This window comes from Nannospalax galili, unplaced genomic scaffold (genome assembly GCF_000622305.1).
Source record: "Nannospalax galili isolate Female #2095 unplaced genomic scaffold, S.galili_v1.0 scaffold128, whole genome shotgun sequence".
NCBI lineage: Eukaryota > Metazoa > Chordata > Mammalia > Rodentia > Spalacidae > Nannospalax > Nannospalax galili.
In genome coordinates this window covers 256,559-272,154 of record NW_008360322.1, presented here as the reverse complement: position 1 = coordinate 272,154, position 15,596 = coordinate 256,559, and the positions used below count along the sequence as shown (strand labels likewise).

Here is a 15,596-nt window from a genome sequence, read left to right as displayed (position 1 = left end):
AATATATTTGATCATATTTAGATTCTCTATCCTGTCTATACATCCTTTATAGCCCCATTATATATATATATATATATATGTATGTATATTATACATATACCTCCCCAGAGCTGCAAATCAGTGGGCTGATGGAGTGACCAGCTGCATGGCCATTTGCTTTATTTGTTCCAGGCATGTAATAAAGAAAATATTAACAAAGCAAAAAGAGTAAAAAAAATATGCTGTTCCTTGAACTCTAATAAGTCCTCTTAAATTAAATGTTATTCTTTGGGGGCTGGAGAGATGGCTTAGCAGTTAAGAGCATTGGCTGTACTTGGGTTCAGTTCCCAACACCCACATGGTGGCCAACAATTGTCCATAACTCCAGTTCCATGGGATCCAACACTCTCTTCTGATCTCCACAGGCATTGCATGATAAGGGTGCACTTACACATATGCAGGAGGTACACTTTTACAGTGTTGTTACGCGGTTGGTACACGAATGATCCTCTTTAATGTGCTGTCTTTAAGACCTTTTGTTTTGAGGTTTTTGTTTTGTTTTTGACAGAGTCCTGCTATGTAGACCTGGCTGATCTAGTACTTTTAACTCGAATTTTGAACATGCAGCAGTCTTTCTGTTTCTGTATTTCCAGTGTTTTCTAGATTTCATTGGTGGGGAGGCTTCCTTTATGTCCTGATAAAAATCTGATGTCTAGTTTTTTAAAACTCTGAAAACAAAATTATCAAACATCTAATTAAACATATAAAATATAGCAAGTCTCTTAGTAATCAGAGGAATTCCAATTTAAATTGCAGTGAAATAAATGGAGTGGCAAAAACCTCAAGTGTGGGGTTGGAGAGATGGCTCAGTTGTTAAGAGCACTGATTGTCCCTACAGAAGACCAGGGTTTGGCTCCCAGTACCCACATGGTCAGGCTAACAACTGTCCATAACTCCAGTTCAGAGGATACAATGCCGTCTTCTGTCCTAAATAGTCATTGCACGACATAGGTGCACTTACATACATGTAGGCATAACACTCGTATACATAAAATATATACACCCATGGTACAAGTTTGCAGGTCAGAGGAAAACTTGCATGAGTCAGTTCTCTCTTTCCACTTGTGGGTTCCATGGATATAACTCAGGTCCTCAGGCTTGGTAGCAAGCACTTTACACATGGAGCCATCTTGCCAGTCCATGACTGTTTTTCATATTGAGAAAACAAAAATTACTCTTTGTGATTTTCAAGAGCAGAAGACGCTGTTGTTTTGTAACAATTTATCGCAAAGAACCAATAAAGTTGTAGGAAATGATCGTGCTAAAAGAATTTCTACTGCAAAGTTGTATTTCAAAACAAGAAACAACGTAATGTTCAAAAATAAAGGCAACTAAATAAAATTTTGTACCACTCTCTAATCTCTAGCAATGGCCATCAATAAAAATGATAGATCTGTTTACTGGCATGGACAAACGAGTAGTGTTGGTAGTCAAGACAAGACTAGGGCTTTGCAGGTAGAGGACATCAGTTACAGAAAAGGTGGGTTGACTGACTTGAACTAAGGTCTAGAGACACAATGTGTTGAGAGTGAACAGAGGCATCAAATCCTATAGATCATGTGCCTAGTTCCACCTTGGACATGTTTCCTAACTGCTCAGGATGCTCACCTCTAAAGTGAGGGCAGCAATAGTTCTTGCCTTACAGAACTGTTTTCAGAGTAAACAATGGAAGACGTGAACTCACAATGGACCCTTGGCACAATAGCAAATGTCAATCATTACACCATCATCACTGTCATCCTCCTCTGTGTTTCAAGTTAGATGTTTCTAGCTTTAGTTTAATTTCATGCTTTGTTAATCACTTGCTCTATGGTTATGATCATGCTATTTTATCTCTAGGTTGTATTTTTAATGCATAAAATAAAAATAGTAAAATCTGTCTCATAAGGTTGTTTTCTTTAATGATGTAATAAATATTAAAGACAGCAAAGCACTTGGGACATCATAAATGTTCACTCTATATTAATTGTTGTTACTTTTGCTTTATGAAATGGACATTTCCATTAAGAAAATTTAGTATAATTCAGCTTTTTAAATGTGCAGGAAAATTTGTTTGTACATAGAGAATAACATTTGGAAAGAAACCATAAATATCTATTGTTTGAAGTACTCATTTACTGTCTTTATCATCATTTTCCACCTTTTCCATAGTGACTTGTGCTCGTGAGCAAGTCACACACACACACACACACACACACACACACACACACACATTCTAATCTGCATTAAGAAGAAGGCTATAATTGGTGAACCTCTAAGGGGTCTGGATTATAGTCTTACAGGCCTAAGGTTAGGGAGAAGGAAGGGCTAGAGTGACGAGGGGGAGCAGGGAGAAAGTGACAGCAGACATGGCGTACACTGCTGTCTTATCATGTTTCGGTCTGGCTTCTTTCTCCTTAGGGTTTCCCTTTCTAGTTAATTGCTAATTAGTGTTCTAAAGCAGCACTCTAAAATGGATGCTAATCAATCACTGTTAGAATTTACTAAATTACTGGGAACATATTTTCTAAAAAGATAAAGCAGGCTCTGGCCCATCATTCTTCCTGGAAAGAGCTATACCAGAGAAATCAAGGCAAGGATAATTCTGGGTCAAGACATAAGCTATGCATTTTGCATGTTTCTTTTGGAATATAATGGGAAACATTTCCAACATCTTGGGCAAACTAAATTGGTTTAGAGCCCTTTACGAACCACAAGTGACAATATTTGCTATATATGTTTCAGCCCTCCCCTTCTCCCTCCCTGAAGTCAAGCAGAGCTTGATTTAAATTTAAACTTCCCATTCCAGATTATGAATTATTAGCCATATGGACCTTCACAAATTGCTGAGTGTCTGACTCTTTCATTTAAGATGATGACAAGCATAATGTGCCTCATGAGGCTGGTTGAGAAAAAAAATGAATAAATGGGTAAAAGACATTTTACACATCATCTGGTCCACAGAAAGAATTTGATAAATATTAGCAATTGTCCACGAAAAAAGTGAATGTGGGGAGGTGAATGGGATTTTGCCTAGATTTCAATTTTCAGTTCTACTCTATGAAAAGAATAGAAATGATGACTTTCAAAAAAAAATCAAATTACACAGATATACTTAAAATTATTGGGGAGAAGAAAGAAAGGTGTCTTCCCTTCATTTCCCTCACCATGGAAACAAGCCCTAGAAACCCCAGATGCACACTTTCTGATTTGGCTCCAAGAAAATAGCCCTTAATATGAAAACCCAGGAAACCTGCAGAAAAAAAAACGATCAGATCAGCAGGCTTGGAGATTCCCTTTTATCCCTGGAGTACCATGGATTTTAGGCAGATAATGGGCTGAATAATATGAGTCCATTATTTTAGAAGTGACAAAGGAGATTTATTTCCCCCACTGGTCATTGAAAACCATGAAATTTGCAGCTGTTCAAATATTATATAAAAATAAGGCTTATTTTTTCCCCCTATAGAAGATCTTGTGGTCTTGTGGTGGCCTTTCGGGCAAAGGCTCTCTCTCTCTCTCTCTCTCTCTCTCTCTCTCTCTCTCTCTCTCTCTCATCTCTTCCTGTTTTTCTCTTTCCTCTAAGAAAATGGCGTTGCTCTTTCCCTTGATTTCCAAGTTCATACATCTATCCATGTCATTCTCTGACCATATCTAGTTTATACTATTCATTCTACCCCTAACTTAATCCCATCAGTTCAAAAAGCTTTAACAGTTTAATTAGGACAGACGCGCCGGGGGATTTTATTCTTCTATCATCTGCTGGCAAAGGTGCTTTGTCTAAAGTCTTGCTTTAACCAGTTGATAATTGCCCTGCTGATGACCCAGTACATTTTCATCCCTTTTACTTATTATATCACTTCAAATATCTTAAAGCCACCACTAAGAATTTTGAAAGCAGTTTCATGCTTGATTCAGCGCTTTCTCACCCACCTCACTAGATTAGATTCTGATACTTTGGTGTAGATATCAGAGGACTGGTCTAGTACTTACAGATCTCTTCCTCCTATTTCCTAGAAAGCACTGTTTTTTTCCAGACATGGAAGAGGGACAGCAGTTTGGGGAATCCTGCAACAGGCATGATGACTCTGGCACAGGGTTGGTAAGGTTTGTCAAACCTCAGCCTGCATAGCTGAATTACCTAATGAGTTTTTTCAACTGCTTTTGTTTTATTATAGAGTTTAGTATTCCATTACGTTCTGCTATAGTCTTTAATTATGCCACATATCTCACACATCCTGAAATAAATGTTAAGTGGTTGTGGTACTTTACATATTTTCCCCCCTTTCACCAGAGAAGCTTCCTCACGCAACAGATAGTGGTTAACACAGAGACTCACAACTGGTCAACCTGCAGACAACAAGAGATTGCAGGATGCTTATGTCTGAATCAGACACCTGTATCAAACTTCTGCCTCCCAAGGCTCATGGATCATTGTGGAAAGGGGGTGGAAAGATTGTAAGAGCTAGAAGTGGTGGATGACCACAAGGAAACAGAGTTTCCAGACAGCTGGGCAGTTACTCATCTGAACTCATAGCAATGGTGACAGCATCAAGAAGTCCCAGATAAGCTCAAGCCAGACAAAATCCCAGCATAGACATGGGAAAGTGGCTAAGAAGCCCCATCCCAACCTGAGGAGCTGTTAGCAACTGATGGCTGCTGCAATGGGGAGAGTCATTTTCACTTAGAGGTGAGATTCTTGGCAAACTATCCAGGCTCCGGTGGATGGACCCACACCAAAAGACATTTGAGGACACAAATTTGGCTCTATAGGCTTGAAGTGGGCAGGAGGTAGTAAGAGGGAGGTGCAGATAGGAGAGAGGATTTAAATTCAATCAAAATGTATTATAATGTAACCTAATGAGTTTAAGCCTGATGATGACATGGACTCCTTCAGAAAGCCTGATACAGTTAGTCAGTACTGGGACTGCTAGCATCTCCAATCAGTCCTAAGATGGGAATGTCCCTTCCATGCCATATCCCAGCACTGTAGGGACCCATATGAAGCTGGACTATATGTGCTACATAGTCCTCCAAACATACTCAAGTTCTATGTCCTAATCCTAAGACTTAGTATCCCCCAAACCCACCAAACACCATGGGCAACTATGGTCTGTTAGCTCAGGAAGCAGTCAGCAAGTCCAGCAACCAGACAGACATCTAAACAAAAATTGAATGCTAAGACCCTCTTCTTAGAATTTACAGATAATTATTTGAGACTTGACTCACTTGACTTAGAAGCACATGGAAAAGTGAAGAGATGCCTTATTGTGGGTACTGTGTGGCTCCTAGTGCATAACAGTTCTCTTCTATATTTTCTAGGGTAGACAGAAGATAGATCAAATTCTGCTAAAATTGTGTCTATCTGCAGATGAAGGCATCTAAAAGCTGAAGTTATAATTTGTAGTTGATTTGTTTCTACAATTAAATGTGAGCTCTCAAAGGATGTTTTCCTCCTAATCCCACACCCTTAGTCACCCCTTAGTAAATTCTAAATTATCAAGGCAAAAGTCAGTTCTACATATCACTATAAACAAAGGCATGAAAATAATTTGATAGTTCTAAGGTATAATTTTCTCTTCTTTTAAAAACTAGCATGTAATTTTTATGACAACAAAGTTGAAGGTAATTTTGTAACTGGGAAGGTACTTTACACACTTTACTGCCCTGTGTATGCAGCACAATTTTATTTAAGTAAGGCTAAAATTGATATTTTTGTCACATATTACCATACTTCTTATTACTGTTCCTGCTCTTTGATTCCATTTATCCTCTCCTACTAGTATGTAGTTTTCATGCAGAAGAGACTTTATATGTGTTGGTTGTTATGAGTCACTAACATCTAAGACTCCTGCAATACACAATTAGTAGCCATTTGTTGAATTAATAGTTTTTGTTAAGAAATACATAGAAACTTAATTAGTTCATGAAACAGTAGCTGCAGCATATGATCAATGACCCTGATGAATCAAAATTACCATGTGTAACTTGCTAATGGAGATACCTTAGCCTCAATTCAAAGCCATTAAATCAGTAGCTCCCCAGGTAAAGCAAATCAGGAAGGGGTTTGTCTTGGTTAGCTACAAGTCACTACTGATTTGACCCACAGTGAATGATGTCTAGAAAAATAAGGAACAGAACTTTTGCTCTTAGAAACTGGGGCCACTCATACCCATGTAAGGCTTGGTGCCAGCCATGGTGGTGATCCGAGTCTCCTTGGGCAGCATGGCAGCAATGTTGAAATCTGTGATGTGTACATGCCCTGGGGATAAAGAAAGACCAGGAGAATGTTAAATCCCTTCAGCCTAGTAGAACAATAGATCATTCATCTAACTGAAAGCCTCTTAGCTCTTGTATGCTAGCTGCAATTGAGTTCAGGCAATACAAACCCCCTTATTCCCAAATAATAGTGACCAACCTGGCAATATATGCAATTGGAGCAATAGTGACATGAATGTTATGGGTGGAACCAAACACATTCTGATTAGACTTAAGACATGCTCCACAAAATGGCACCTTTATTGGGGCCTACAACCAGTGGCTAGACCTAAGCAGGTTGTGGACCCTAGCCTGGAGTACCTACTGCTATTATTCTGCTAAATGGAGATAGTGTTGAACCAGCTCCTAATGATTTATCATTATACCCATTGAATAGTGCGTCTGTCTAACATCATCAGAGAAACTTCTTTTTTTTCCTTAGATGGGGATTAACAAAGACCCACAACTGGCCACAGTGCAGTGAATAAGAGACTGTAGAGTGTTCAACCTTAAGTGGGACATCTATATCACACTCCCTCTTCCTAAGGCTCAGCGATCATTGCAAAATAGGGGGTGGAAAGATAGTGAGGGTCAGAAGTTGTGGATGACTAAACCTAAACAGTGTTTTCCAGACATAATAGGGCAGTTGCACCTATGGACCCATGTAGTTGTGACAGCATGCAAAAGACCTGCATATATTCAAGCCATGTAAAATCCCAGCATGGAGAGGGGAGATGGCCATAAATGTCCACCTCTAGCTGAGTATCTATTGGCAGTGATGGCTACTGGAAGAGCGAGAGCCTGTTTTCCTCAAGATTATGGCCCGTGGTAGGTTGAAGATGCTACAGTGGATGGCCACACACCCAAAAATATATAGATTGGATTCAGTGGTTTTCTTTTTTAATGAGGACACAAGCTGGGTGGGTAGGGGAGGCAGATGACTCTAGGAGGAGGTGGGTAAATTTGATCAAAATACATTGTATAAAATTCTTAGAAATAAAATTAAGAGCCTCCCTTACACAGGCAGATGACTCTGGGAGGAGGTGGGTAAATTTGATCAAAATTCATTGTCTAAAATTCTCAGAAATAAAATTAAGAGCCTCCCTTATACCATCCTCATGGCCAACGGGGTCTCCAAGTATGTTCTGCAGCAGTGAGAACATGACATAAACTTGTAGTTTGACCTCATAAAATTTGACACTTAGTTGTATAGTTTATGCTCTAGTAAATCTACTTGGGCAATTTTTGTCTGTGTGAACCAGTCTAGATTATTTAGCCTGTAAGAGGCAGCCAGAAGCTATTGTAAGCATCTCTTATGGGATCTTTACAAAACAAAAAGAGGCAGAATGTCTACACACTGGCACAGGTGTGGACTCACATTTTTGGTCAAGAAATCATCTCTGTTCTTGCATCTTAAAACACCATTTGCATGTGTGAGGGGGACACATTAAGATTATTTTTTCTTAAGAGGGATTGTATTATGAGCTCTAGACTGAGGGTCAAGAGACCTAGTCTGTTCTTTGACCTCTGGCCTTAACACATAGTAAGCTTCAAGTCGTTTTCTCCCAAGTATGTTTATATTAATTAGCAAAAGCAAGAATTTCAAGCTGGACATGGTGGTTCAAGACTGAAATCCCAGCACTTGAAAGACTGAAGCAGGAGAATTTCTGGGATTTGGGGGTAGCCTGGGCTACACACAGTAAGTTCCAGGTTTCATAGGTAGAGCCTAAATTTCCTTTTAATAATAATAATAATAATAATAATAATAATAATAATAATAATAATAAAGAATAGTTAGAAAAGATGACCTGTAGGGTATCTTTTAGTTGTAAAGCAGCAGTAAAATGTGTGATTAACACTTAAGTGTGGTAGGGAATACACCTTACCTAGTGTTCTAGGATCCTTGCACTTAAGCTGGAAGGAAGAAAGATGCAGCACAGGAAACTCAAACCAACAAGCCAGTTCTGTTATTTGTTGGTACAACTGTCACTGGCTTTCTGAGCATCGTGAAGTGATATTATTCCCATTTACATGTGTTTGTTGTTTTGATGAGACAGAATTACAGCCAGAATAGCACCTGATTCTCTGTCCAGGGTCCTTCGTCCAAACTTCACCAAACTTTACCATCTGCTGCTTTCTGTAGCATCCAGCCCACTGCTAAGGAACACTCTCACTATCTCTATCAACTCAGTTTTGTTTTGTAGAGAAAATGTTTTCTTTTTTATGCAACATTTTAATAAAGTAAAAGTAGCATTCATAAAATTAAAAGTTAAAATATTCTTGTTCAAATCACGTCAATGAATGACTTCAATTACTCTCCTTAACACAGTGTAAGGTGTCGTAGTCTCTTTCTTTCTCACTTCTCTCCATAGGTCCTACTCCACGTATTGGATAGCCCTTTTGAGATTTGATATAAATTTGGTGGGCCTGTCAGGGCTGTGGTTAGCAGTCTTTTTTCTGGAGTCATAACCCTTGGCTTTAACCCCAGTCTCCATCACTATAGCTGTGTTACCTGGAAAAGCCACTCGTGCTGTCTGACAGTTGTCCTCTCACCAGGTAAGGGGATGCGAAAATGAAATGAAACAGTGACTAAGGGAGACTTAGCACTCGTCAGGGTATCTGAATTATTTACGATCATTATTAGAAAAATCAGTCTAGTTTTTGTAAAATACATATGCGTGTACTTCAGTCCCCTGCAACTCCAACAGGATGGGTAGGAAAGCCCAGAATCCGCATTAAAAACAACAAACAGGTGAGTCAGATGAGCAGCCAGACTTGTAACCCTCTACTGGAGCCCAAGTAGGTTTTCTAAGATCCTTCCTGAGGCTAGGTACACTCAACTTGAAGTAGAACGCAAAGGATGGTTTGGGCTCACCTGCTTCCTAATGTATGTTCTTTGAATCAGAAGGGTCAATGTCTCCTGGGTACTTGTTAGAAATCTAAAACTCTGAGCCTCTCCAGAATATAAAGTTGGGCTCCAGCATTTAAACAAGCCCTCCTGTTGACTCTGAGCCCACAGGAAGTTTGAGATTATTGTTTTGAAAGTAGACCTGCTTTAATGGAAGGTCTGGCTCTAATCAACACTGCTTATTTAGCTGTTGAATTTGTCTGAAAGAATGTGGGATATTTATCATATTAGCATCTTTATGATTCCTTCAATTTTCAAGACACAATTGGAGCTGGTCCTTCAGCCCAGTGAGATGGCCCCTGTTTGGTAGATGAATTGTTTATGGCTAAGTTTGCAGGAGTCAGAAGTGGCAGCACTGAATTGAGATTTGATGGTTTAGGATCTTGACATTGCTCTAGGGAGGTTTGGTGCAGGTTTTGAATCTCCAAAACACATGTGTTATATCACAAAATCAAAGAACGAAATGATCGAAACAACTAGTTTTTGATTGACTCAGAGTTTTCCCTGCTTGGATGCCTTGTAAAGAATGAGAAGGAATTATCTGAGGTCCAGAACTTACTGGGTACTCTAGCTGGAACCCTTGCGTTAAGTAAGGAGACATCTTCCCCGGAGGCATGGTGCTAAACCTAGTTCCCACAGATGCTGCTGTACTTCGCTTTACTCACCATGCCGGATTCTTATCTGTGCTGTGAAGGAGACTTGCAGTGCTAGGTTACATGGGAGGGTTCACTTTGCTGCTGATTGAAGGACATAGGAATTTCCTTGAAAATGAGGAAACTTTCCGGCTTCTTTAAAAATCTAGGACTCCACATGACTCTTAGAGTTTCTCAACCTTGGAACTACTGATATTAGATTCAGCAATTCTTTACCATGAAGCTGATCTGCCCACAGAAAATCAGTCTGAATTTTCATGCCAATCAGGGTATTTTCCACTTGCCTTCAAAGGTAAGAACAGTTTCTTTAGATAATCCAGACTGTAATTTGTTTGATTTACCCAACAGAGGTGTTGGACTCTTAGGAATTTGTTAAAAACACAATGTTTTTAGACAATGTGGAGGTGATAGAATTGGATTGGCCACTTCTACTAGTAGGATGTGAAAATATATTATCAGGGCAGTTCGTTATTAGTCATTCAAGACCTGTTGCCCTCTTGGCTCTGCTCCAGTAAATGAGATATCTGGGGAGAACCGCAACTTGTATCCTCAAAACCAAAAACATTTTTATCTCAACTGCTGATTATAAGGAATGTTCATTTACATTGTGGAAAGATTCTCCATCTTGTATGCTCACACATGAATGCCAGCATTTGCTGATTGAATATGAACAACATGATTCATAAGAACAAAATAAAGTTTCTTCCTATTACCGAGTGCTGGTTAATCAAAATCTAAGCCACTGGGCTGGATACAGAGTTCACTGGGAAAGATGGGCATAGAAGGCATGTCAGAAAAAATACACAGCTACCCTTCAAAATTGCTAAAACCCCCATGCAAGAGATGAAATACTAAAAATATGGGTGGAAAAGATCAGTGAAGCTTCAAATATAAGTGTCACAGAAAATCAGAGCAGCAGATACTCCAAAGGGCAGGCACCAATTTGCAGTTCAGCTGGTTTTCATAAAAGCAAGGACATCACGAGGAAATGGGCTCAGGAATTCATCCACTTAAATGTGATTAATTTTGGCTCATGAGCAGTGCTAAAGTCCTAGCTTTTCCTTAATCTAAGTGTAAATAAAATAACTTCGAAACATTGTTTTATCTAGAAAATGATTCCTATGACAAAGTTTAAAGGATGCCTCTCAACCATTTTTATTTGTTTTACTTTTATCTCATACACTCTTTCCAGAGCATTTTTATTTGTTTGCTTTATTAATGGCAGCAGTTCTCAAGTTGAATTCAGGATAGAAACACCACATAGAAAAATTTCCTTTGAATTCACTGTTTAAATAAAAATAAAAACTTGAGAGGGAAACGGGTCATTGGAAATAACCTATCATCTGAGAGACTGGACATGTCTGTCAGGAAGGCTAGGTTGACAGCTCATGCTCCCTAAGCAACAAATTCCTAGCCCCACCAGGATTAAAATATCAAGAACAGTGACCCTAAGTCCCTGTATACATGGAGGAAATCAGAATGGACAGTGGAGTTACTTGAAGATTAAGGTTAAATAACCTTGCTTAAACCCAGGGTACAGCAAGAAAACAAGTAAGATCTTTGACATATCACTTCTGAGAGTCAAGTAATTATCTGGGGAAGACAAGTAAGCACTTAACTTTCACAGACTCCATTGGATAGAGATATGGATGAAAGCAAATACACGTTGCCCTAGCCAAAGCCACAGAGATTTGAAGTAGTCCTTAGCTGGCTCAGAAAGTTCCTGCTACCTCATGAATGTCATAATCACATTTGATTAAGTGGTTTCTTTATGGCAGGCATTTGCATCAAGCACTTTGTAAGTACTGTGTCAGTGCTTGTAATGAACCCCAAGAAGTAAGTATTCTCCTGTTTTCTAAAGAAGCGAGGTAAAAACAATGTTTAGTCAACCTGACCAAACTCTTGGAGCTAGTGAGTAATGAGTTGGGTTTTATATTAAGGCGTTCTGGCTCTAGCATTCATACTTTAAATTATAGCATCACAAAGATCAGCCTTTCACAAGGTTAGGCTGTCAGGAAAATCAAACTTGAAGACTAATTGATTTATTCACTTTCTTCCTACCAAATTGCCAAGAAAATAATGAGGGCAAAGACGCTGAATGAAAGACAATAGGGTCCATACAGAGCAAAAAAACAATGACGCATGTTGTGAGTACCAAGATTAAAGCACTGTTCATAGGATGGAAAATAGATCTTGAAAATATTTCATTTGATAAGACCTGCATGTGTCTACTCAGAGCCTGTACAAATGATGAAGAAGCAGCTGTTGTAGCCCAAAGTCAGCTGTCTGTCAAGGCAAATGAGTTCTAAACCCCAACTTGGTCCTGCTTGACTAACTGTATTCTTCCAGAAAGCTTGGTGGTGCAGAATTGTTTTTTTGTCTAAATTGCAAAAGGGTAGCCTCTAAAGGCCACCTCTCTCCCCAGTTATAAAGCTTCATAGCATATATTTAAAATAGAGAATGAGAAGTTCATGCCTCCTGTTGAAGGCCAGAAGAGCTGGTGTTTTCATGAAAGTCACCTTCATGCTAAGTCTCATCATTGCTCACATTTCTGAGGTTTAGAAATATGTTCCCAAATGTCAGAAGCAGTAAAGGTAAGAAAGAAATAAGGCATTGGAAGGAAGTGGAAAAAAATCTCTTTAGACAGTCCATAAATAAACAATGACTTTGTGCTTTGGGATTACGGGTCATATACAAAAGTGTTTCATAGTCTTTTGAGCCCAGGTGGGGTCTGGAAAAATCAGGTTTCAAACTCAACTAGGTAAATAAATAACGAAGAATGGATGATACTTGGAGTTTCAGTTCCAATTGCAAATCCTCTTTAAAAATTGTTAAATGAATAAGGATCTTTACAGATTTAGAGATGTTTTCCAATAGTTTTCCAAACATAGAACAAGGATTTCACTGCCACTATTGAAGCAGGCAAGTGCAGAGATAGCTTATCAACCTGGGACTCAACTTGTCTTCACACACACACACACACACACACACACACACACACACACACACTTTTCCCAGCAATGTACTTAGCAGCATAGGAGCATAGGACCCTCACCTTCATCAAGTTGCATGTACACTCCACTTCAAACAATAGAGTTGCTCCTCCTTGACAAACCTATGGAAATACCCCATTTCTATTCAAACATGTCTTGATATATTAGAGGTGGGGGAGTAGGTATAGACCCGACACTATTTTTGGGTTCACATATATTAAGGTAACTGTGTCTTATGAGTGAACTTTTAGGGAAGATCCCTTATTTACTACCTTATGCCTATGCATAATTGGGCTTGCATATGATTAAAATAGGATAGGAAAATCATAGGAAAGGACATACACAGTAAATAAAGCTTACATTACCCAAGCCTGTCAATCTAAACAGAAAGACCCCATGCCTAGCAACCAAGTTTCCTCCTCTTGAATCCCATAAAAGAGGCCTCAAGCAATAACTGGGGCTCTTAGGTAGGTACTCGGGCTCAAGGAGCCTGTTCATCCTCTACTGTGTCTTTAAATAAAACTTGCTGCTTTGCAATTTCTGTGCAGTTTTTCGATTATTTTAATAAGAGGTCAAGAACCCAGAAACATCTTTTCCAGATGGTGACCATTGGAAATACTCTGATATTTATACCATGGAAGCTGTACAGTGTTTCCTGATGAAGTACTAACAAATTCAAACAGACACAGTATTAAGAAAGACTGTACACATTCAATTATTGCTGGTAAAAGCTTGTTCAAGAAGATAGTTGATCTCGAACTTTAGGCATTCACTTCTCACCATCATGATTATTACCACATTCCTCTATCAAATGTATATCTGGAGCCAATAATACCTTTTTTATTCACTTTATTTTTTTCTTTAAGCTCACTGATTTTCTCAACTCAAAACATCTAGATAGAAGACAGTATCTCTTATGGAAATGTAGAGGCAATTTTCCTTCATAAGAAGGGAATGAAAGGGTGCATTAACAAAATAATCTCAGTAACTCAGTGGATACTATTATCTGCCAAATGCTCTAACTTTGGGGCTTGCTCTAGTCTTTAAAAAAGGAAGGCGATTATGTACTGCAATTTATTAAGACAAGCTAGAACGAAAACAGTTTGATAGATAGTTTTCTGAGAAAGAGGTAGTACAGGAAGACAACTAAACAAAAAGAGGCTTTTTCATTATAGAAACTTAATTTTTAAGGATGAAATTTTTTAAGGATTTTTTTTATTTTATTTAAGGATATCTTTTGGATTATCACATTGCTATACCCAAGATGAAGATTACATATGATATATATGTATATGCATAACGTATATGTGTATATATACACAAATATATATGCCAAATGAATCAAGGTGGAGTAGTCAACATGTTGTACAAGCTTGTTATATAGCTGATTTCAAGTAAATCTTTTACTTACCATGTTCATCAAGTAAAATATTATCAGGTTTCATATCCCTAGGGGAGCAAAAAAGAAAAGATAATGTTGTTCATAATAAAATAAATAGATATAAAAGTAAAAACACTCAAGAGATCTTATTGAGAGTTGAAACAATGTAGAAGCATTTCATCCTGACAATACGATCCCAATATCACAGAATCCAAGAAACAGTTAATATTGATCTCTCCAATGTACAGTTTAGAAAATTGAGTATTCAGTAAAGGTCATAGATCAATAAATAGAACTGGGGCCTGAACCTGGGTTTCTCTCATCCACAAACAAAGACTCTTAATTGTTATGGCATGAAAGTATTAGTCTACAGGGATACATGGGACATTCACATTGCTGTAGAGTACAATGATTAACGCTAACTACTGCCTTCCTGTGCAACACTAGTTATACAGACGTTATGAGCTATGAAACAGGAGCAGTATTGGCTATGTTGTGGTTGTATTTTAAACTTGTGGAGATGAAACATCTTTTGATGGTTTAATGCCTCTAATTGTTTAATTATTACACCTAGAGTGGTAAAAGTGACCAATCATGTATGCATTGGAATATAACAAGATGATTAAAATTAATACACACTGTCTTATGAATTTGAAATTTGCTAAGAGGGTCAATTTCAGTCATGCCCACCCAAAACTTTAAAAGGTATTAAAAAGGCATGAGAGGGTATATCAATTTGATCGACAGTAATTTTCACTATGTATATGTTTATCAAAGCAGCATACTGTATACCTTCAAAACATACCTGTGTTATAAAAAGTGAAAAAATAAATAAAACAAAAATTAATCTGGAGGGGCGAGCAAAACCCACTCTCTTCCAATGAAAGGGATAGTTTGATGACAAATACAAAGACTGGGGCCTGACAGGGTTTTCGGTGTCCTCGTGATCTGATTACTCTGAGAAGTTCTCCTCAATCAAGGAATCAGCACTGTGGTTTATGACAACCACAATTCTCTACTGTCACATTTACACTGCCCTTCCCTAAAGTACCATTAAAACCCTTCAGCCTTGATTCCCAAGTGCCATTAGGAGCAAAGAAGTTCTGAAACAGGTTTTGGGAACACATTTTCAGCCTGGTCAAGTGGCTTTTATGTTACCAGAATAAAAAGTGACCTTAACTTTTGATAGACCAAGACCAGGCATTCTATTTTCTTGACAAAATTAATACACTTTTTAAAAGATCCCTTATTCATAAACAGAAATACATTCATGTTACATCCTGTACTTGGGGCATGGATTAACTTCTGAATATTGGAAATCTTCTCATTTCCCATGTTAGACTGTTAAAATCAGTTCTGAATCCATAGAGCAATCACCTTTATCT

The 15,596-nt window shown here is 38.3% G+C and overlaps 1 protein-coding gene across 2 annotated transcripts in view; it reads right to left on the bottom strand.

Annotated features, from left to right (window-relative positions):
• The window catches only part of Stk32a (serine/threonine kinase 32A), a 164,206-nt gene that overhangs the window by 18,042 nt on the left and 130,568 nt on the right, over window positions 1-15,596 (bottom strand). For both annotated transcript variants that reach the window (XM_008825237.3, XM_008825238.3), the window contains exons 6-7: window positions 14,242-14,279; window positions 6,191-6,280 (exon numbers count right to left, since the gene is read on the bottom strand). In XM_008825237.3, the coding sequence (XP_008823459.1) occupies window positions 6,191-6,280; window positions 14,242-14,279 (128 nt within the window). The remainder of the gene's footprint in view (window positions 1-6,190; window positions 6,281-14,241; window positions 14,280-15,596) is intronic.